The sequence below is a fragment of the Nipponia nippon genome, unplaced genomic scaffold (genome assembly GCF_047370975.1).
Source record: "Nipponia nippon isolate SJK-2023a ecotype South Korea unplaced genomic scaffold, ASM4737097v1 scaffold_3, whole genome shotgun sequence".
NCBI classification, from domain to species: Eukaryota; Metazoa; Chordata; class Aves; order Pelecaniformes; family Threskiornithidae; genus Nipponia; species Nipponia nippon.
In genome coordinates, this window is record NW_028262347.1 from 21,214,144 (window position 1) to 21,237,853 (window position 23,710).

Consider the following 23,710-nt stretch of genomic DNA (forward strand, 5'->3'; position numbering starts at 1 on the left):
GCTTTGCTGATTTGTTGATGCTTGGTCCATATGAAGTTTAGAAAAGAGGACAAAGTACTATCCTGACCACTAAGCATTGCAGAGTCCAGTGTTTTCTGAATTTGGATTTGGAGGCAAAGTTTACTTTCTGGATTTTTTAAGATGGCAAAATTCTTGCTTCGTTGGGTTTTTTTTTTTTTTTTTAGTGTACTGGGACAGTGAAACAGCTGGGTCCTCTGCACAATGACACTCATGTCTGTATAATGGTCAGTGGGACTGAAGTTGCAAAACTCCAAAAATATGTCCTGCAATAGACTGTTTTGGTCTGTTTTATTGCTAAGTCAAAATATCTGACTTAATATGCTCCACTTGCAATCATTCCTTTCTCATACATGGGGAATGATAACCTTGTGTTGATCCTATGCTATTGCATGTAGATTAATGTGTTGATCCTATGCTATTGCATGTAGATTAATACACATACTGGGTGCAGTGTGTAAGCAGTATGTTTACCTCATGAAAAGAAGGTGTAACAAGCTGCCAGATGAATTCTGCAGTGCAAAGGTGTCAGCAAGCTCCTTTGAAATATTGCATGTAGTATAGACTTGGTTTCATTCATCATGAGATGTAGTCACCCCTAAGCATAAAAAAAAAAAGTGGAGCAGTGCCAAGACAAGTACAAAAATTTGACTTTTAAATCTTTCTGTTACTCATCTTGGGGGGGGGGGGGGAGGTATTTTGATTTTTTTTTTTTGCTTTGGAGCTCTAGAGTTGAAAATGTCCATTGCCTAAAGAGAAACTTGAAACATGCCATGACTTGCCACTGTGACAGTTAACATGACTAAGAAAATTTATTAAAAGGAATTACTTTGTTTTTTTTTCCTTAGATACAATCATCATCATTAAGTTTGAGCAGCAAGTATTTAACCTCAAATGAAGCTACCTGCATGCAGTGGAACAGATGTGTAAGTTTTTTCATTGGTTGGTTGGTTTTTTTCCCCTCAATAAACTAGTGGACAGCTTGTTTGTTTTGGGACCTGTATCATTGCTGTTGTTATTAATTTAGGGTAAGCCAATGGATAAAGGTAATGAATAATTGTATATCCGTGCATTGACTTGTATGGAGCCTAATAATTTAGCAGTAGGTTTGTATGAGTGCCTGAGACTTAAAAATTAAGTTTGGAAGCCTGGATATCTTTACAGTGTAATGGTAAAAGTAACTAGTTAATGATTTGTGGGGCATCTCTTATTCTCTGATAGGAGCTGGCATATATATATCCTTACCCTGCAGTCTGCCTCTTAAAAAGGGGGAGTAAGTTACATGCTATGTTTATCTTATACTCAAATTACACTCGTCTTATTCAGATTTTCATGGCCTCGCTGATAGAGTAAATTTTAGTATTTTCTTCTAGGGTTTTTGTCTGAAACATTTTTTCTTTATATATTCAATTTGAGCTGTTGAATTACAGGTATTTCGGAAGCCTGAGATTCCTGACTAAGATGCAGTAGAAAAAAAAGTTCATATGCAGATCAGCATTATATAATTAACAATAGTTATTATATTACATGATTATAATAACAATTATTATATATTTATCTTCTACTTTGTATAATTATCTTATATAGTGTTTCAGAGCTTTCTGTGTTTTTTTTTCTCTCCTCTTGCCTTAAATAAAATAGTTCAACTTTTAAGCTGCCTATATTATTGGGTAACGTGCATGTTAGCACCAGATGGACAAAATGTTTAAGGTAGGTAAAATGTTGAGCTAGGAAGTCTTGGTGGGGTCATAGAATAGTTTGGTTGGAAGGAACCTCTAAAGGTCATCTAGTCCAACCCCCCTGCAATGAGCAGGGACATCTTCAACTAGATCAGGTTCCTTAGAGCCCCGTCCAACCTGACCTGATGTTTCCAGAGATGGGGCATCTACCACCTCTCTGGGCAACCTGTTCGAGTGTTTCACCACCCTCATCGTAAAAAATTTCTTCCTCTCTTTTAGTTTAAAACCATTACACCTTGTTCTGTTGCTACAGGCCTTGCTAAAAAGTGTGTCCCCATCTTATAAGCCCCCTTTAAGTACTGAAAGGCCACAATAAGGTCTCCCTGGAGCCTTCTCTTCTCCAGGCTGAACAACCCCAGCTCTCTCAGCCTTTCCTCATAAGACTCTGGCCTCTGTAGGAAAAGAAAAATAAAAACATGATTCAGATTCATTTCTTGAAGGGAAGTTTTCCTAGGTGACACATACAGAAGGTGTGGGGGATTTTGTTACATACTAAATCTGCTTGTGGATCGTTCTTCATCAGTCTAAGCAAAAACGAACTGCTAGTGCTTTCCAAGTCCATAGCATAGCAAAAGAGCAGGAAAGAGTAGTCGTCATTTGCAGCAGCCTTTTGAGTCAGTTCTAGACCACTGTAAAGAAATCTGATAAAAGGGACAATGTTGCTTTTGCCAGAATATCCAAAAGTTCACTCTCATGTATTTAATACTGAATTTTAATATGCTCATCTCAGGGTCACTGTATGCTTTGCACCGTTTCATTACGTGATGTCAAGCAGTGTAGCATTTTGTAGTTCTACCTAAAGTGCCTTTCTAACGTGGCTCTCAAGGTTAAAAGCGTTCAATGAAAATATCCACTTTAGTACTACCTGTCTACTGAAAATGAGTATCTGGTCATAGTATCTTCAAGAACTGTTTCTTGAATTATAATCTTGAATTATAATCCCAGAGGAAATAACTGTTGACTTTGAGTTCAGTTGTTCTGATAGATAATAGAATCCGTAAGTGGTTAGTTTTAAAGAATTTAAATGCCAATATGAGCTCCAACAGAAAAATGTATATATTTTATTATTGTCATATTTATGTGCTTCATTGAAATTCAGGTTGTAAGCGCTCTGGAATAGAGCTTAGATAATTTTGGTCAGCCTAAAAAATGCATTTATAGAATGTATTTTGAGTTCCTTGTGACAATTTTTTTTCTTTATCTATTTTGTAAGGTTTTATAGAACACAGTCTTTTTTACATGTTTATTTTGGGAAATGTGAGGAATATATCAAATACATAATCTTATAAGTGATCTCACACTACTTCCTGCTGGGGTATTTTTCCTTCACGGCGTGGTAGTTGAAGACTGACTTTGTTTTTCCTCTGTGTTTCAGTGTATCAATACGCAATATGCGATGTATTCACCACTACAGGTTGCACCACACAGTGTATCATGAACAAGTTATTGCATACTAGCTCCTGGCGTTGAGTAGCGCAGCCCCGAGAGCTAGCGTTTTGCAAATGTTGCTTCTGTCCATGATGCTTTTTTCATTTGTGATTAAGAAGGCATTCTTTTGGTAGAACGGATACTTATATAGAGCTGGAGTCTCCTGAGAACAAAGATGGAAATATTCTACTGTCCGGGTTTGTCATCTCTGTTAAAATTTTAAGTTTCGGTAGGTCAGAAATGTTCTAAGTCTGCATCCTTTAGTATCTACTGTAACAATTAAAGTCTTCCAGTGCATATGCTATGCAGTAGCCTTTAAGTGCAGTTTAGATTGTTGAAGAAAATCTAGTTCCTGATTAAAGGGATCTAGCAGTGTTAGACATGCCATGAGGAGGTGGGAGAGGAAAGAGCAGTGTGGAAACTGCTGCCTGTTTCTAACTCCCACCCAACTACTGGCTCCCAGCTCTGGAGAGCTTTTCTTATTTAAGATTTGGGACTGCAAATCCTTGCTAAAATGTGGCATAGATTAATAGCAATCATATCATATTTTCTATTTTGACTCTGTGGCTCCTCTTCTTTCTTCTGCATTAAAGGTGGAATGTGATATGCTAGTTGAGTGTGGGAGCATATCTACAGACAGGCAGAAAAAACAGCCAAAAGACAACAGGGTAATACTCATGATGTGAAAGGTTTCCACTTGTTGCAACTTACATTAGTAGCCGCTGAAACAGTAGGAAGAGTGGGTCAGTCAAACAGTGCGCAGACCGTGCTGTCAGCAGCATCTTTGCCTTTGACACTGGGAAACAGAAGGAATTGAGGTTCCACTCTTCTTTTCCTTTCCTAGTGATTTTGAGTTGTCTTCTGTGGCTTATGAGCCTCATGTATTATGAGGAAACCATAATCCGTTTATGACAGGAAATACAATGATGCTCACAAAGAACAGGGAGATTCCTGATCCTTCTCCTTTCTCTAAATGTTTTTCTTTCTTTCCCTTTTCTGTACCTCACAAAATATTAAGTTTATTAAAATAACTACTACGGCTTCTGTATAATACTAGAAATCAAGCAAATGGGAACAGCAAGGGCTATCCTTTTCTTTACCTGCTCTTGTACTAAAAATGTTGTGGATCCTGCTCTGAATAAAACATCCGTGTAACCTTATTCTGTAAAACTTATTTAAATTACAGGTTGCATTACATGAGTTAAAACTTGTGAACTGCGCTGGTTAGAATAGGTACTACAAAAAGCTTCATTCTTAATTAGAATTTTTCTTGTATTCTTCATTAGCTCCTCAAGCAAAACCTTATTTGCTCAAATTAAAATCTGTGTCTATGGGAGTAGGATGGTTCTCCTGTAAACCATTTCCTTCAGGAGAAGAAGACTGACCTATTTGTTTGCCAGGGACAGGAGTGTCTCTCTGGATTTCCTGTTCACGCTCAATGTGGTGCTAGTGGAAACAATGTTGGCTTTCCTGGCTTGGTTGTCCGTGTCAGCTGGGTCTTTGCTGCAAAGTCTCACCTTGCCTTGAAGAAAGCAAAGAGAATATATCCTTAAGAGAGGTTAAGAGGGAAAAGACCCCTTGTCATGGAGACTAGGGACAGGCTGGTTGACAAGTGAATAGGGAGATCTGTATACTAATTTCTCTCTCCCTCTCTCCCATTTTATGAATAGGAATGTTTGTTTTGAAAGGGACAGAGTTGAGGTCATTGTTTTTTAAACTGGGATATCAGGTGAAAATGTCAGATGCTACTGATGATTGTACAATTTACTTAGAAAATACCAAATGACAAAAAAAATACTTGAAAGGAGCATAAGAAGTTCACCCCTATCATGGGCATAATCGATTATGCCTGCATGTGATATGGAAGCTTGGCTTTAAAGTTACTTGGTTGTTTTTGTTGCAGTTGTTGTGCTCGTTGGCAAGATGAAACTGAGTATTTCTGAACTCTATGAAAATTATCTTGGATGGGATTGTGACTACTATTTTCTTTTATATTTAATATATTTAGTAAAGAGATGGTCTTTTCCTTGCTTCAAGTAAAATCTAGCCATATTTCTCCAAATTATTACATGAGGAAGAAAAGATACCTGCTACAGAGAAGAAACATTTCTTTGGAGAATCATTTGCAATTGAGGGTATCTTCTTACTTGAAATAAAGTTTTTTGTGACAAAAGAATGATTAAGCTTAGCTGTAAAAAATCCCTTTGAAGTATTTAAACTACTGTTTATCCTCTTGAAAATATTTTTTGTCTTTTCAGGGACTATGACCTGCATTTTCTTTCTAACCTGCCTTTATGTGCACAATCACTCCAGGATACAAACTTATATTATAAGCGTAGTACTATGTCAGATTACACATATACAAATAAGACATATGTAAATCATGGAAAACCTCTCTAGAGCACAAGTGAAACTATCTGAGGACATGGAACTAACTGGCATCAATATGAACACAGAATTGGATTAATGGGTAGCTATGAAGGGTTTTTAAAACAGACCTCTTCAGACTTGATGTGGTTAGTATCAAAAAAGATACTAATGTATGATAGTCTTAGCAGTTCAACAGATATCGTTTAATTTTTTTTTATTTTAGAAAAATCATAGTTCAAACAGGTTAATGTGGTATTACGTTCTGTAAAGGACCCTTTACATTTTGTGAGGGTTTTCTCACTTTATACTTACATGGATGTTTTCAGCAAGAGTTCCAAGAAGACTCACTGTACACAGGACATGGCATGCCTCTCGTAACTGCTTTTTCATTCTTCATCATCCTGCCTATTCAGCTTTGTAACCCTCAGCCTTCTCCTTTACAGGTGTTTCATTTTTAACTGTTTGAAATCATCCTTAAAGTGCTTAAGGTTTCACTTCTACCGAGTTTAAAGATAGACATTTAAAAAAAAAATAACGAAAGTGCATGTTTTCTAGTAGATTGCAGGCTAGGAAGGTGGACTAGTCAGAAGAATCTCCTGTCCTAGTCCTGTCCCATTTATTTTGTCAGCTGTGGACTGCACAGGAGGAAGAAAAGAGTGTAGTAGGCTAGGCAGAGGAATTTATCACTTGGGGAAAAGAAGTGTCAGAGGAGCTTTGCTTTGAATTTTCTGATGCTTTTCTGAAAGCAGGCTGCTGTTCTCTAGCAACATGGAGTACATGTTTTGTCTTTTGTCTTTCATTCTTTCGGAGCTTATCTGTTGTTACTGTGTTTTTGGTTGTGTTGTTTCCTGTTCCATGATAATGCTGATGCATCTTCCCTACTCTGTTCTTATTTTTATCTCCTGCATTTTACCCTCCTGTTGTGTTACTGCAACCTTCATTCATCTCCCCTCAGCCCCAAATTGTACAGCATGAGATACTAAAAGCAGCTTTGATGTCCTGCACTAAAAATGCTATAAGCCAAACAATACATGCTTCAGCTGTTTTAAAAAAAATCTAAATTTTTTTCTTAAGAAAACCACCTTATCTCTTGTAACATTAAGAATTGCCCCATCTTATTAGCATATAATATTTGTTTGTCAAAAGTTGCAAATGATAAAAATATCAAAATGAGAGTATAATCTCCTGTAGCTTTCACTTGGAGCAACATTGAACTGATGCGTAAGACTTGGGAAAACCCTGCTTAAAGTTTTAATGAAATTATTGTTTAAAACATCAGCATTTTAACAAATGACAGGCAGATCTGACATTTGGTAGGTGTGAACAATAGCGTAGAAACATATCCTGCAAGTAGTGCTTCAGTAGTATCATACCAGATAATGAGAAAGAACACTTCAACACTTAAGAGACAGTTTGGATCCTAGACAAATGTTGACATAATTTACTTATTGTGATGGATCAGGTTTTTTTCTGAGTCATCTCTTAGTAAAAGCTGGGACAGAAATGATTAGCATGTGTACAACCTGTTTTTTCTTCCCCTCCTTTCTTATAGTGTGCTGCTATGGGAAGCTAGCAACGGACATGTGAAGAAAGAAAGTCCCATTTGATATTTGATGGTATTTTTAGTGCACTAAGAAAAAAAAATAGTAACAATTACAGGCTTATCAGGTAGTTGTAGGTGTGAGTAGTGTTACTATTTGTGGTGATATATATAATGTATGGTGGTACATGCAACACTGACATTTCTTTTATTTTTTGTGTAAAACTTGGGAGTGACATTGTTTTGGCTGAGGTGATTTTTTTTGTTGTAGTTTTAGCTTTGCATTTTTAATTTACTTTTAAGATAAATGCTTTTTGGAATTATGTGGAATGGGGATTTCTGTGCCATGGGCTTCATAGTGTTTAACAGTGCTGCTTAAGCCTAGGTGGTGGAGAATGGTGCTTCAAATAGATACATGCTTAATAAATTGTCAAATAAATTATGAAGACTGATTTCTCCAGAAATAAGCTTGAGTTTTGACTCCTTACCATATATCAGACATCTGCTTGATTCTTAAACGTGCTGAGCAGTCAGCCTGTATCATTGAGGTCTGATGAAACATTTGGGTACTGAGTGCTAAACAGGGATGCCAGAACTAAATGTCAGCCAGATGTGAATAATACACATGCTAACATAAACATCCTTATTTATATCAGACTTCAAAAATAATGAATATGAAATGTATAATATTTAAAAAGCATTAGTTCAATCTTTTAAAGAAGTTTTATGGTTGAGGATATACTGGTGCAAAAATTGAACTAAGAACCAGATCCTCTTTTTTAAAAAATATTAATTTTTAAAACGAAATCTTACTTCATTTCTGCTTTGTGTCTATTTCAAAGTATGTTTTTAAATTATGCTAATCTGGAAATCATATGGTTTCTCTTCAGTTTTGCCATTGTCATTAACTATTTTCACTCCTTTTACTCATCAGTATAAGAGCCAGTGTAGTTTTGTAAAGGGAGAGCTGGTGCACACGCTTTCTTCCATACACCGTGATGCAGATGATTTAGGGTTGGAGATGGAGATATTTGTACAAAGCTGGGACTTTTAGTTCTTGAATCTTCCCTGAGGTTTCAGGGAATATCTGAAAATGATCACTAAACAGAGTCCCATAGACTTTTTGATGTTTACAACAGCAAGGGGAGAAAATATACGTACAAAATAAACTGGCTTTTAAAAGAGTAAGAAGTTAAGTTTGAGGAGTTTGAATTTGTGCAATGTTAGGCATTTTCTGTGTACTGGTTAGATATTTATCTTGACACTGTCCCTTTAACAATAGTCTAAGACTAAAACAGTCACTTCTGAGATGTGCTGTTGATGATTATCTTCCTGCATTATTTCAAATTTAGTGGTGGTGGGGAAAACAGTAGACAGGGAGAAAAGTCCAGAGACTGCTAAAGAAAAAAAAAATATATAACTTGGCACTAGCAGGTCTATTTTACTGCTTAAAACATAGTCCATGTTCACAGTAAAATTATTTGATGTTTTACGGGACAGGAGGCAAGAAAGGGGGAAATATTTGCATTTAGCTGGTAGTATTTAAACTTTTCAGTCTCTGCTTTAGCTAAACTATAATACTCAGCTCTCCACACCTTGTTTTTTCTCTGTCTGGAAGGACTGATTTAGGCCCCAGTTTACACCAAGCACTGAGTTTTTCAGCAACGTGAAGAGGCATGAATGATCTTTACACTTGGATAAATTGGAGGTCTCAGTGTCGTGTCCTGACAAGTAGCATGAGCACACCAGGGAGCTCACATACCTTTCTTGGAGGGCTCTCATTCTTCCTGCTTCATTTCCCAAGCCGCTGAGCATGTACCTTTGTCCCATCACTTTCCAAAGCACATTTTCATTTCCTTTCTTATGCGTTGCTCTGGATATGTTGTTTTGTCTTTGTAATTTTTCCCAGCTTCTTTTCTCTTCAGGGATGAGAGAGTTGAAGGCATCAGCTGCCCTGCCAGGATGCTGCCCAGTTTCTTCCAGCAGCTGAAGCCCAGCAGTCGCAGCATCCTTGGGAGCTGCCTGGTTCGTGCCTCCCAGCTGCCACGCGTGGCATCCTGCTTGGCTGGCCGCACATCTGTGAAATGCTCCAGCTTTGGAGGAAATAATCCCCCTTCCCACCACCAGCCCTAGTCCGAGAGCTCAATCGGTCTTTTCTTGTTTACAGAAACATATAAAACTGTTCCTGAATGTTCCCTATGTGTAAACTAGGATTTTTGTAAATATTTGTCTCGCTCCAAAATGGAACTTTAAAAATAATTATAAAAGGTTTTTTTTTCATTCTACAGGTGTTTCAGGAGTACTGAGGGAGCCTTAGTGAGAGTGAGACCTTGATGGATAAGCCATGTAGTTAGATGACCCTGTAAAACTCATGGCGGAATAGATGGAACAAAAACAAAGGATGAAAAATAAAATATTACAGCCCTCCTAACTGGGAGGGAGTCAGGGAGGGAGAAATTTAGACTTCTGCAAGACCAGTAGTTTGTGACAGAACAAGAGCTAAACCTAGATATTATTTCTCAGCCAATATTCAAAAATGCTGTATTTTTATTACTTCCATATATCACTTTTTTAAGATATGAGTGGGGAAAAAAGCATAGTAAATAGTTGAAATTTTAAATAAAAATACTTTCAGTTTCTAACATCAGGGTTTTTCTCTCCAGTAAAAGAGAACACTTAAAAGTAATAGCTTCTGTCTTTTTTTTCTTTTTCTGTGTATGCCCTTTTTGTTTGTTTTTTTTGTTTTTTTGACTTAGATATGATTTTGGTTATGATGTTTCCCCTTCCATTAACATACGCTTCTCTGATTTTTTTTTTTAACATATTTTCTGTTAAGTACACAGATTCCTATAAACTTCAACTCTTTCATATAAGATTAATAAAAATGGCTACTATTACTTGTCCTAATTGTTATATTCTGTTCCAGTATTCAGTTAGGGTGAAGACTATTCCCATCAACAAGGAGCAGTGTACAGTATGGGTGGTGCTGTTTCCACACTTGACTCTTTTGTATCCAGATGGAGCGTTTGGGGTCGTGGACACAAGAGGTTATTTTGCAAGTTGGAGAGAATACTTTTGTAAAACTACAACAGTTATTGATTAATGTAAGGTCTGCCTTTCAGGTGGCTGGAAAAGTAATGGAATAGTAAAGGTGGCTTTACATCCCGCTTTTTTTTTTCTCTCCCAACAGTCCTCTACATATCATACCTCCCATGAGGTCCAAAACAACTTGTTTCTTTTGTTAAGCCTAACTTTCTGTACTTTGATCCCGATTACACTGTTGCATCCACTAGTTCATGCTTGTAGGGCTGTGTAGATTCCTGTGAGCTTCAGTGAGACTTGAGCGTAGGACCCACCTAATTTCAGAGTGTGACTAACATGCTAATTTTGCAGTCTCTTCTAATATCACATTTTAATCACTCAGTATCTTGCAAACGTCTGCAGTTCTGTATGGGTGAGCTAGTACTGATACTTTGTCGTAGGAAATTTCTATTAAATAATATGTCACTGTTCTTAGTTTTCCTTCTTCAAGGGATTTGTAAGTTTGAAAAGCGGTAAGGTTCATCTAGGCTATATATTTATAAAAATACGTTCTGCTTATTTGTTACAGGTTTTTGGATGTCTGTTTTGTTTTCAGGTTTTTTGGAGTTTTTTGTTTGTTTGGGTTTTTGTGGTTTGTTTGTGTGTGTTTTGGGGTTTTTTGTGTGTGTGTGTGTTTTGGGTTTTTGGTTTTTTTTTTAGCAAATATTCTTTAATTAACATAATACCTGCCATTGAAGTGGAAGCTAATAGTAAATTCTTAAAACATCTCCTCCTTATTGCTTGTATTGCTTGCTTTTAGGGATTTTCTTTTTACTTAATGTTCTTAATGATGCCTGTAGATTTCCAAAAATAAACAAGATTAGCACTATTTATTCTAAAACTGACATCCGTTTGTGCAAATTGTTTTTAATGTGCCTTTGTGTACCTCCTACACTCAAAATCTGTCACTAATCTTGATTTTTTTTTTTTCAAACTAGTTAATAGTTTTGCTTTCACTTTGTCTCCCCATTTTGCATCTTTCTTGAAACAACCACTCTTGTATTTTGCAGGTGTGTGTGTCTGTCTGTATTTACACTATATGCACTTGTATAATAGTTTAAAGTTTTTTGTTTTAAACTAATTTCTCTAGACCATTATTTGCACTAAGGTTCTGTAATATAATCAAGTCCATGGTTACTGCCTGACTACTCAACCTAAAATCTAAAATTGTTTAAAGCTTGCAGGCCGCTATCTGCTTTAGAAACAAATAATCTCGTGGTTCAGTGTTCTTGCATACTTTTCATACTTCTCTGTATGTTAATGTATGTCTCCGCAATCCCAAGACACCAGTGTTTCTCTCTCTCTCTCTCTTTTTTTTTTTTTTTTTTTTTTTACCCCCTTCCTTCAGCAGTGATTTCTCCTGGTCATGGCAGTCCACTGTGGCAGTCCTTGGATCAGTGACATTCTCCTGACATTTCTTGTCAACCACCATACACTTTCAGTAATCCCATTTTGAATGGAAAATCCTATAAAATGTTGCTGCAGGCTTCTTAACACAGCAAACCACTGACTGTCTACAGCTGCTCAAGAGCTAATAGTCTAGAGTAGTACATTTGAGTAGATAATTGTTCTCTAGTTCCATTTATTTTCTTTGAAGATTTTTGTTGCAAGGTGACTCTTCATTCTCTTTGTTTTGCTGCTTGTCTGTATCTAATTGAGGAGATTTCAAAGGCATAGATCACTTTAATTTTGAGCTCACTGCCTGTAGCCTTTTGCACCTTTGAAAACATTTTCCTTCTAGAATATCCTGTTTGTTTAGCAGTAGTCCTTAACTTTGCGTAGCTTGTGTCCAAGGGTAAATAAGTTATGTAAAGGTGGTCATAACCAAATTCATACTTTGTTCTAGATTATTATAAAATTTTAAAATAGGGTGGAGTGTATTGTTTGTTTTTAAAACAGATTGACTCTTACATAGAGTTGGCATGGGAGGGGGAGATGAAAAACATATCTATGTTTCTAACCTTGAGCATTTGGGGGACTGTATTGTAAAGAAAATTTGGGTTGAGCCCTCAAGGGTGCTTGAAGGGAGGGAGGTTGACTTAATTTTACACTACGATGTATTAACACTCAAAGCAATAGAGATCATGCTTAGATGTTTAAAAGAAAATGGAAAAAAAATACATGCAAGATCATCTAAGGGGCATCCAACTTTGGGGATTTCCCAGGAAGTGGTCTAGCAGCCCTAACGAGTCTCCTCTGACAGTCTCGGCTATTCTGCATTCCTAGAAGGCAGCAGCAATGCCCAGAAAAATCTGTACTGTGTAGCCAGAGACCTCTAACAGCCATAAAGTGGACAAGATATAATTCATGTTTTATTGTCTTAAACTCAGTCATAAGTACACTAAAATAGTGTAACTAGCCACAGTATAGTGCTTTGTAACACTGCTAATAGCATAACCCTCCAAACAGCATAAAAACATTTTATATCACAGCTAAGCATAACTATAGAAATAATATGTAGCTGCAAAGGGAGACCTATGTTTAATCGCACAAATAGGGGACAGAAAAACATGAATCAACAATTCAAAGTAGTAAAATCTGCAAGCAAAAACAAAGGATACAGAATAAGGAGGAGAGATTTCTGGTGGAACCAGAATAGTTTCTGGTCCTAAAGAAAAGAAGATAAATAATGTCAGGAGCAGATGAGAATGCTTCCCACAGCCTTTCTTGGTGGAGGAGATTATGAGCATTAAAAACACCCAGCGGCAGCAAGGAGAAATAGTGAAGACAGAAGTCTGAAGAAAGAACCACCACGGTTCCTCCTTCAGAGTCCAAATAGCACTCTTACCCATTCACCTCAACTTCAGCCATCAAGGACCATAGCCATCAGTATTTAACTACATGGCATCAGCTCAGTGGTATTGTGTGCTCAAAGCTAATTTAGGATGAGATGATTAGGGCCTAACTGTTTGAATATGTAGTGATAATGGCTGCTGATGATTAAGAATTTAACTATTGGCAATGTGTATTGTTAATGAATGTCAATCTAGTTAAGTATTGTTATGAATTGTGCAACTGGTCTCGTTTATCAAGTTTCCAAATCTTCCCATCACTGCTACCTTTTGCTTAGCTGTGTTAAGCAGTAACTGCTCATCAGGACAGGGACAAGTGAAGCATCTCCATGGATTTTTCTGTTCAAAGCCTAGAACTGTTTTTACATAGATAAGAAATTACAGCAATTGCAGGCTAGGGATGTGATTACCTGTTTTGAGGCAAAGAAATTGTGCACAACTTCATCAGAACTCGATGCCAATGGATGCATGCATTTTGTGCGAATCTAGCTAGGAATCTGTAATGTGCTTACTGTAATTTGGCACTTACATGCATAATTTATGTTCTGTAAGCTCTGCATGGAGTCACTTGCTTCTGTTCTGTGATCCTGTCACAACACCTTATTATATATTCTTGCTTTTCCTGTTTGCAGTACAAGCTCCAAATTCACAGATTGGATCGAAATAAAGATGAAAAAAAGCCCTCTTAGGTTGATTTCTATTAAAAATGTTGACTATCTTACGCTCTCTCTTGTCCCAGATGCACATGCTTCCATATCAGCAATATGTGTGTGATCGCTAACTTGTGTTTCATTCAATTTTATACTGTGTGATGTAAATTTAGTCTCTGCTGCCAGAGACTTAGATGTGATTTCACAAACTTGTGGAAAGTACTGTGTAGTGTGTTAAGTTTTTTCTTTTCATTCAAGTCTCTCCCTTCGTCAGAACTGATGTTCTTCATGCTCAACCCTCATATATTTTGGTGTCTGAAAACATTTTTTTTTTCCTGAGAAGGAGAGAGAAAGGCAGAGCACAAATACTAAAACTTTCACAGAAAGAAAACCAGAGTTACTGCCTTCCTCTTTGTAAGTTCTGACTGCTCCATCTCCCTTTCCTTAAAATAGGTGCAATAAGCTGATTGCTCCTCCTTTTCCCTGCCCCTTCCCCTGCACTGGAAAAGAAAGTAAGTTGTCACTACAGTAGGCTTCCCAGAAGTCTGAAATGCACAGAAAATAAGTGTTTCTGATCTCTCTTGTAAACAGACCTCAGAGAAACATTAATTAAAATAGGTTACACATATGACATTGGTCTTGATACAGCGGGGAAATGTCTGTGTGAGTACAACCTAGACTTTTTTATGTGTCTTGTAACTATGGCTAATTTCACCTTTTGTCTGTTGAAACCCTTCTTCTGTTTGAGTAACACATGAAAATTATGTGAGAAGTTTTTAAAATAACCAGTTCAAATTTGTGTTTTGTCTTCAGCTGGGGAGAAAGACTTCCATAAAATCCAGTTTGTACAAATTGGAGTGCATAGTGTAGCATCAGCTGTGTGATCAAAAAATATTTATCTTGAATGAAGGTACCAATAACTACATTAATGACACAAGAGAATAAGTGAGAAAGGGTTTGGCAAAATTTAGGATTCTGATAGAACTGTAGTAGAAAGAAGAGAAAAAAAAAAAAAAAGAAGTGGCTGACAAACGCAAACAGCTTCTTCAGGTTTGTGTGGGGCCGGTGGGGGGTTCTGGTTTTTGAGCGTGGTGTTGCCCTGTGATTTATATGCAGCTATACTTCAAAAACCTACTGTTTGTACTGGAATTGTTGGTGGGGGAAATCTTTACCCATGAGGGAAATGAACTATCTTGGTGTAAACTGGCTTTCTAGTATAACCCTTGGGCTGTGATGCACCAGGCACCAGCATATGCAGCTGTATGTATCTTTGCTTCTGAGTGATGTTATGCTTTTGGGAGACCTGAGTGGATATACGGCATTTGCATAGCCCAGTTATCCTAAATTAAGCATTTCAGTTTTTCATTGTGAAACTCTAAAAGTAGCTTGTTTCCGTAGTATGGTGTTGTCTAGGAGTGTTATGGCATGAATATAACCATGTGAGACTATGGTCAGAGGAACAGAGAGAGATTAGTGTGACTAAACGCTGGACACCCTTACAGAGGTTTCTTGTAAAATATTGTATTTCTGAACACTGCTGTCGGTAATGATGGGCTCACATGTACAAAAGTATAACTTAACATTTGGTTTTAAGTGCGTATTTCTGTGGTAACATGATTAAATACCTGCTTGACTTCATATGTATCTGTAGATATAGACACCTATATGGTATATTTTTGTATATGTATGTGTGTATGTGTGATGGAAACATCCTTGGAAACATTCAAGGCCAGGCTGGATGGGGCTCTGAGCAACCTGATCTAGTTGAAGATGTCCCTGCCGATTGCAGGGGGGATGGACTAGATGACCTTTAAAGGTCCCTTCCATCCCAAAGCGTTCTATGATTCTATGATTATGCAGTGGTGGAATTAGGATGAGGCACAGGTATGTCCAAGCAAATACAAAAGTGATGCTTGGACTCTAGATTTTGTCAAAGGTGAACCAGAGCTGCATGTGTAGACGTGTATTTGTCTACAATAAAGGTATTGAGTAAATGTTTTTTCTTTTTTTTCAATAGTACACTGAATTGTTTTTATCTCAAAGGAAAAAAAAAACAAAACACAGAACACTTAGTGCATGTTTTCAGTTCACCTTTACTGTAGTTATTTACAGTGTGTTAGTTAACTTTGTCTTCTGATTTTGTTTATTTCTAGATGGTGCAAAAGAACCGCAGTTGCCCAGTCAAGATGAACAGAATGACTTCCTTCAACAAGAAAATAGAACATCCATTTTTTAGGATTATGTCTACAACATGAAGCATTTAAGAGTTGCTGTCTTTGAGAACATTCATCTATAACCTGAAATGTCCTGATCCTGGGGAAAAAGAAAAGAGATTCCATTAATTAAGTCTATAATTTTTAAATGCATTTTTATGACTAATGATATTTGCTTATGCACAACATGGATACAGAATTCATAAACCAGAAGTTATTTTAACACACATGCACATTTGTGTTTGTGCATTCAGTATACAAGATACATCATTTTAATCAAATTTTAAATAATCTTTTAAGTTATCTATATTTATTAATAAATGAAGACTTGGCAAGAATTTGTCATCCATGGACAAGAGTAAAGCTGCTTCCCCCAGAATGGATGGTAATTTTGTAGTGGGTAAAATCAATAACTTAAAAGTAGAGCAAGAGGAAGACAGCATTAACTGTACTCTAGAAAGAATGGATATCAAGACAGAACAAGATGATTTCAAACATGTGGACAGTAGTGATGAACAAGAAGACAAAGAAAAGAACTTCATTACCAACAACCCTGGCAAATATATATCTTCAGAAAATGAAGATGATTATGGATCTCTTTTTTCTCAGTATAGTAGTACGCTGTATGATGTAGCAATGGAAGCTGTGACACAAAGCCTCCTTTCTAGCAGAAACATAAGCTCCAGAAAAAAGTCACCTGCTTGGAACCATTTTTTTATATCTCCTAGAGATAGCACTAAAGCAATATGTATGTACTGTATGAAAGAATTTAGCAGGGGTAAAAATGAAAAGGACCTGAGTACAAGTTGTCTCATGAGACATGTGAGGAGAGCCCATCCCACTGTACTAATTCAAGAGAATGGAAGTATGCCGGGTATAGCCTCCTTTTCTTCACCTACATTGTTACTGCCACCTCAGTCCACAGAAGTTGGAGATCTGAGTTCTATGTTATCCCCTATAAAACTGGTCAAGAAAATGGCTTCTAAAATACCGTCTCCAGATCGAATAATCGAGGAATCTGTTTCTATTGTTTCTTCTGAAGAAATATCAGATCTCTCAGTTTCTGAAAAGTGCAACAAAGAAGAAGTCATGGTTGGGTCATCTCCACAGCTACCCAACAACCAGTATGATGACACTGTGGAGAATGTAGCAGAAAAAACTGTTGTAATTCCAAAGAGCACATCAGGTTCCAGAAGGAGATCTGCTGTCTGGAAACACTTTTATTTGTCGCCTCTAGATAATTCTAAAGCTGTTTGCATCCACTGCATGAATGAATTCAGTAGAGGAAAAAATGGAAAAGACCTGGGAACGAGTTGTTTAATAAGACACATGTGGAGAGCCCATCGTTCCATTGTCCTGCAAGAGAATGGGGGTGGTACCAGCATACCACCTCTCTACACCGCACCTCCAACTCTGTTGCCTTCTTTACTACCCTCAGATAGTGATCTGAATTCTATGTCATCCTCTCCTGGAAAACTAATGAAAGAATCAACTTCTGTTTCTTCTTCTCCAGACAGAATCTCTGAGGAGATCCATACTAATCTCTCTTCTGGAGATGCTCTAGTGGAAGACTCAATGCTGTCATCTTCTGATGATATAGGTGAAGTCTCCTTTGTTTCCTCTCCTGAGAAACAGTGCGAGGGATTAGGTCCACTAATATTTGAACCTGCTGCTGTATTTCAGCAAAATAAAAGGATTATGAAAAGGCTTAAATCAGAAGTTTGGCATCACTTTTCACTGTCACCTGCAGACAGTCTAAAAGCAGTATGTAGATACTGCAGTTGTATGATAAGTCGTGGTAAAAAAGGAGATGTGGGCACAAGCTGCTTGATGAGACATCTATATAGACGCCATCCCGATGTAATTGGAAACCAAAAGAGCTTTCTTGATGTGAGTTTGGCAAATTCTCCTTACGCCACTTTGGCTTCTGCAGAATGTTCATCCTCAAAGTTGACTGACTTGCCTACAATGGTTACACATGATAATCAAATTATATTTCCTGTTAATAGTAAGAAGACCTCAAAACTGTGGAATCACTTTTCAATTTGTTCTGCAGATTCAACAAAAGTAATATGTATGCACTGTGGACGTACAATAAGTAGGGGGAAAAAGCCAACAAATCTAGGCACAAGTTGCCTTCTAAGACATTTGCAGCGGTTTCATAACAATGTATTGAAAACTGATGTCTCAGAGACAGTATTATCCTCATCTACGGATAATCACATGCCACTGAGCACAGAATTACTAGGATCTTCAAATTTTGATGAAACCAATGACAAGTTTTGTGACTCTCACCCAGTTGCCAAAAAAATCACAAGTCTTGTAGCCGAAATGATTGCACTTGACCTTCAGCCATATTCTTTTGTAGACAACATTGGCTTTAACAGGCTGCTTGAATACTTGCAACCTCAGTATTCTTTACCTTCTCCATCTTACTTTTCTAGGACAGCAATTCCAGATATGTATGATAATGTAAAACAAATAATTATTTCACATCTTAAAGAAGCTGAAAGTGGGGTGATCCATTTTACGTCTGGAATATGGATGAGCAACCAAACACGAGAATATCTAACGCTGACAGCTCATTGGGTAACATTTGAGTCTTCATTTCGACCACAGTGTGAGGATTACCATTGTTCAGCACTATTAAATGTATCACAGATCGATTGCGACTACAATGGAATCAGTATTCAAAAGCAGTTAGAGTACTGGTGGGAAACATGGATTACTTCCATTGGCCTTCAGATTGGGATTACTGTTACTGATAATCAGAGTATAGAAAAAACTTTAAATGAAGGTGATCATTCAAGTGTACAATGTTTTAGTCACACTGTTAATGTCATTGTAAATGAGGCTATTAAAAGCCAGAGAATGGTTCAGAATTTGCTTAGTATTGCAAGAAAGATCTGTGAACGCGTCCATCGGTCAGCAAAAGCAAGAGAAAAGTTAGCTGAGTTGCAAAAAGAGTATGAGTTGCCTCAGCATCAGCTAATACAAGATGTTCCATCAAAGTGGAATACATCATTTCATATGCTTGAACGTCTTATTGAACAGAAAAGAGCAATTGATGAAATGTCAATAGAGTGCAGCTTTCGGGAGCTAATAAGTTGTGATCAGTGGGAAGTCATGCAGTCGGTGTGTCATGCTCTCAAGCCTTTCGAAGCTGCAAGTAGGGAGATGAGTACACACGTGTCTACTCTAAGCCAAGTGATTCCGATGATTCATATACTTAACAGGAAAATAGAAATGCTATTTGAGGAAACAATGGGCATAGATACTATGCTGAAATCTTTGAAAGAAGCTATGGTGAGTAGATTGTCCTCCACGCTTCATGATCCAAGGTACATTTTTGCTACGCTTCTGGATCCCCGGTATAAAACATCGTTATTTACAGAAGAGGAGGCTGAACAATATAAACAAGACTTAATCAGGGAGCTGGAAATAATGAGTTCTACCTCAGATGATGATAAACCTGTTTCCAATGGATGTGATATAGGTTCACCATCTACAAATTCATATGGAGAAGATAATCTTTGGTCACTCATGGGTGACATGAAGAAAACAAAAGACCTGAAAGAGAGAGCAAAGTTACCAGAGGAAATGGTGCTTTCTTACTTGGAGGAAGAAGTGCTTGAGCATAACTGTGATCCTTTAACTTACTGGAACTTTAAGAAGTCATCTTGGCCAGTACTGTCAAAATTGGCTGTCAGGTTCTTGGGTTGTCCACCAAGCATTGTTCCTTCAGAGAGATTGTTCAGTACATCCAATGAAAGCAACAACTTTAGTCAGTCAAGGTTAATGATTGAACACTTTGAAAAGCTTATCTTTTTGAAAGTGAATCTTCCTTTAATATACTTCCAGTATTGAAACTAATGAACAAACTGCTAGACTAAATCTATTGTTGCTCACTGGATATTAACTATCTATAACTTGGATTGTTAAACTGCTCCAATAGGGGCCATGTATGACATCTAATCAGTGACTGTAATTCCAAATTTTAGTTTCATTTTTTTCAGCTTTCAATATGTCTACATGTGCCTTATTCATAGTACTTCAGGCCAGATATTGTATATATGTTTTTTAAAAGTTCACACTAGAGATAGCCTGTCTTGTCAAATATACAAAATTACGTAGGTTTTAATCCATAATTGTAAATGAACTTTAAAAAAGCTCAGTCATTTGTTTTAATAGAATGGCAAAAAAAAGATGTAAACAGTTCTATTCTGTAGTTTTTTATTCAATTATTATGTAAAAACCATAAAGGTACTGTATTTTAGTTGAACATTGCTTTAATTGCAACAAAACAGCTTTTGTAGTTGTCAAAAGAAAGCTGTACATGAAAGATGGGGTTCAAGCCATCTTTTTATCATGTGGTGTTTTTAACTGCAAGCCCTAAAGTACTTAAAGGATTAAGAAGAGTTATTGAGGAAGATGTGTTTACAGGAGATTATTGACTTAGTATCTGAAAATAAATCTTAAATTTGAGATGATATGGAATGTCAGTTATGCAGCAATCGGTAATAAAACTTCCCATTCTGGGTTCTCCTGTTCAGGTTTTACATTTTAACTGAACTACAGAAATATTCTGGGTATTTATAAAAGCTCTTTGGAAGTCTTATCAAAGTTTGTGAAGTAATGCTTGTTATTTAATGCCGTGTACAAAAAAAGGCAAGAAATTTACCATGAAGACTCTAATGTCATTCTAAAGCCTTTTCTAATCTTTAGTGCATCGAAACTATAAGGTTCCCTATTGTAAAAATTGAGCCCTTACTCCTAATGTAATTTCAATTGTGTAGAACAGCCTGTCTTAAAGCTCCTAGTACAGAAATAACTGATCTTCTGATTTTCAGTAATAGCCTTATGGATATGGTGCACTGCTTAGAATTTTGTGTAGTAGGGTTGATTCTTAACTGTTGGTGTCCATCAGGCAAATGGGATATAGAGCCCTCAAAACTTCAAATAAGATTGGAAAAAAATAGCCAGCATTTTAATTTGAAAGGAATGTTCTCCATGTTTTTTTTAACTCGGGAAAGATTAATCTTCTCATTTCAGTTTTCATTGAATACTTTTTGGGAAACAAGTCATCATTTGCCTATGACCTTTTAGAAAAGTTGTAGCTTTGTTAAAATACTGTACCTATGCCTAATCTAATTTTGCATTTACTATGTTTTAGTGTATTTATAAATGGTGAACTCAGTTTCTGAAATTAAACATTTTATTTGCAATTTTCTAGTGGTAGTCAACACTGCCTTTTATTTTCAGATGGATTTAAGACAACCATTGAATAAAAATTAATTGATACAATTGTAATCATAAATATACCCCAGAACACGCTATGTGAAAGGATTGTTTTTTCATTTAGCTCTTCGGACTTAAGCCTGGATTCTGGTTCTTTTCATTTCACTCAAGCTATTCAACCTCAGGAAAATTTGTTTAATTCTTTCCCAGGTGGGTTTGGTTTCCATGTGACGTTTCTCTAAACATTTTATGGTTTCAGGTATTTCAATTGTTATTCCATCAGTTATGTTTACACCTGTACTATTTAAGTAAATTATTATATAGTGTACTTGAGAAAAACTAATACTGCATTTTGTCTCCAGTATTTTAAAAGGTAGCTTTTAATTCTATCAACAGTCAGCATTTCTTTGTTCTTCTAGGGTTAAAGGAGAACAGCACGTGTTTTTTCTGCAGTAATAAAACAATTTGTTCTAGTTTATGTATAGTTTGAACTAGGTGAGTTTGAAACAGCTTATTGGGAAACATGTTTAAATGGTTACTGGTTAATTATTATCTCCATTTTTTTCCCCTACATTTTAACTGTGAATATAACCTTGACCTTTGTAAAGGAGATGTTTAATCTCTCCTAACCAGTAGAGAAGGAGGCAGAGGATGAAGAAACTTTTTTTTTTTCTTTTTAAACAAGTATATATAGATATAAGATACAAGATATAATTTTCACTCAAGGCTTGAATGTAAATATGGCCTTTGGCTTAAAGCGCTGTAGAGCTGCATTATACCAGCAGGAGTGCTGGCAGTGAACAAGCTTACCTGAAAATCCCAGTTCTCTGGAAACAAGCAGCTTGGCTCCTCTGAAGGCAGTCTTGACTGTAGCTCCTCTGTAACTCTCATGTGGGAAGTTGAAGTATAGCATTTTGTAGCCCCAAATTTGCATCTTATTCATATAGATACTTAATTGTATAGCCATGCTTTTTGTTAAAACTTTTCCTGAGAGCATGAGAACTAGTCACTATTTTTAAAAGTAAAATTTTATCAGTTAGTCTACTTTATTGGCACCTGCAATTTCCTTTTTTTTTTTTTTGAAGGGCTTAGTTCTTAAAACCACACTGTTTCAGTATCAGTTTGGCTAAGAATTAATAATTACATTAGAAATTTTTTTAAAGATAATATGTAGGCCCAAAAGGCCTTAAAATTGAAACACCTAATTCTTAAAAACGTCAATAAAAATAGGAGAGGCTGAAAGCACAAAGCTGCTATTTTTCAGATGTAAGCCTTGATGCTTCCATAGGAGTTACGGGAGCATCTCCATCTTCAGTTCAGGCACTGCTGCCTTTGAGAAAAGAATGACTTCAAAAGAAGGGCTGAAAGCTTTCATTGAAGTATTGAGGTAAGTTATTGAGTGGGTGGGGTTTGTGTTGGGTTTACTTTATTATTTTTAATAAAAATTCTTAGTGATTGTTAAAACTTACATTTTTTCCCAACCCTTCTCATATTTGTAATGTATAGAAAACTCCCTTATTTTTACATTACCCTCTCTCAGACTGTAATAAAGCGCAAGTTCTTTTAACAGTAGGAGTTTTCACCAAGCTGAATTTGTGCTGGAACGATCCCTGCAGCAGCAGACAGTTCTCTAATGCACCTGCAACAGTGATATTTATTTTCTGTAAACAGTTAATTTCAGTACATTAGCAACTTCAGAAATAAATTTAGAAAGCAGACTTTTTTTTTCCCCCTCAGCATAAAAAGTAGATGGTACTAACAATGATACTTTGTGTCATTGTAAGGATCTTAACAGCTTTTGCTTCTTTTAAGAATAGGCACTAATTACACACTGCTGCAAGAAATATTTTTATAGTACTAAAGGTAGGAAGGGGAAGAAGTAGAGACCTGTAACAGCCTTTTCAAAGAACTCCAGTCTTGAAGGGTATGTAATGGAAGGTATGTATGGAGATCTGTGTTATGCTCTGGAAACCTGTAACAATGCTCCCCCCACGCTGCCCCTTTCCATTTGCTCCCTTTCTCTACCCACCCAGTAAAGGTGAAGTAAACCTGTTTGCAGAATATGGCCAGTGAGCATTTACTAGGAATACTTATAGCTTCTCTTTGCTCCCTGAGAGCAGCTTCTGAATTTACAAAGAACCAAAATCTCAATCTAGAACAGTTTAAATTCTAGCATAAGGATGTGATTGATTAAATGTAGATACAGATGACAAGCTCTAAGTAGACGTTTACAGTTGTTGAGAGATCTGTTCCTTAAAGTAGCATTTTTTTCTGCCACAGAGCCAATCATAAAAAACTTGCATTTAGGTATCTCCAAACACAGGAAAAATAAACATACAATTAGCAAACAACACTTTCTAATTACAGATTATTTAGATTTTATAAACTGTTTTAGCCTTTCCACAAATAAATTCATCCTTTGCTTTATTCTTAGCAACAAGAGTGATTCTTTACCATCTTGGTTTCCTTGCAAAATTGACCCAAAACTGCTTTGTATCATAAAATGAATATGCCAACCAGAAATAGTAACCACAGCCACATCCCCAGCTGAGGTATCAGCCTGGGTTCCAAGGGCTAGATCTATGCCTAAGCAGTCACTGCCCTTTTTCCGCCCCCCCCCCCCCCCCCCCCCTGTATGAAC

The 23,710-nt window shown here is 36.7% G+C and overlaps 1 protein-coding gene across 4 annotated transcripts; it reads left to right on the top strand.

Moving 5' to 3' along the window:
• Positions 1-15,923: 15,923 nt before the first annotated feature.
• ZBED4 (zinc finger BED-type containing 4) lies at positions 15,924-23,618 on the top strand. Of its 4 annotated transcripts, XM_087767637.1 has the most exons (4): positions 15,924-19,625; positions 21,194-21,279; positions 22,334-22,456; positions 22,882-22,897. In XM_087767637.1, the coding sequence occupies exons 1-3, from the start codon at positions 16,180-16,182 to the stop codon at positions 22,414-22,416; spliced, it is 3,615 nt and encodes a 1,204-aa protein (XP_087623763.1). In that variant the 5' UTR covers positions 15,924-16,179; the 3' UTR covers positions 22,417-22,456; positions 22,882-22,897. The 4 variants fall into 4 exon arrangements, with proteins under 4 accessions (XP_087623763.1, XP_087623762.1, XP_087623764.1 ...); XM_087767636.1 differs by having other exon boundaries at positions 22,334-23,618; XM_087767638.1 differs by having other exon boundaries at positions 22,358-23,618.
• Positions 23,619-23,710: the final 92 nt, after the last annotated feature.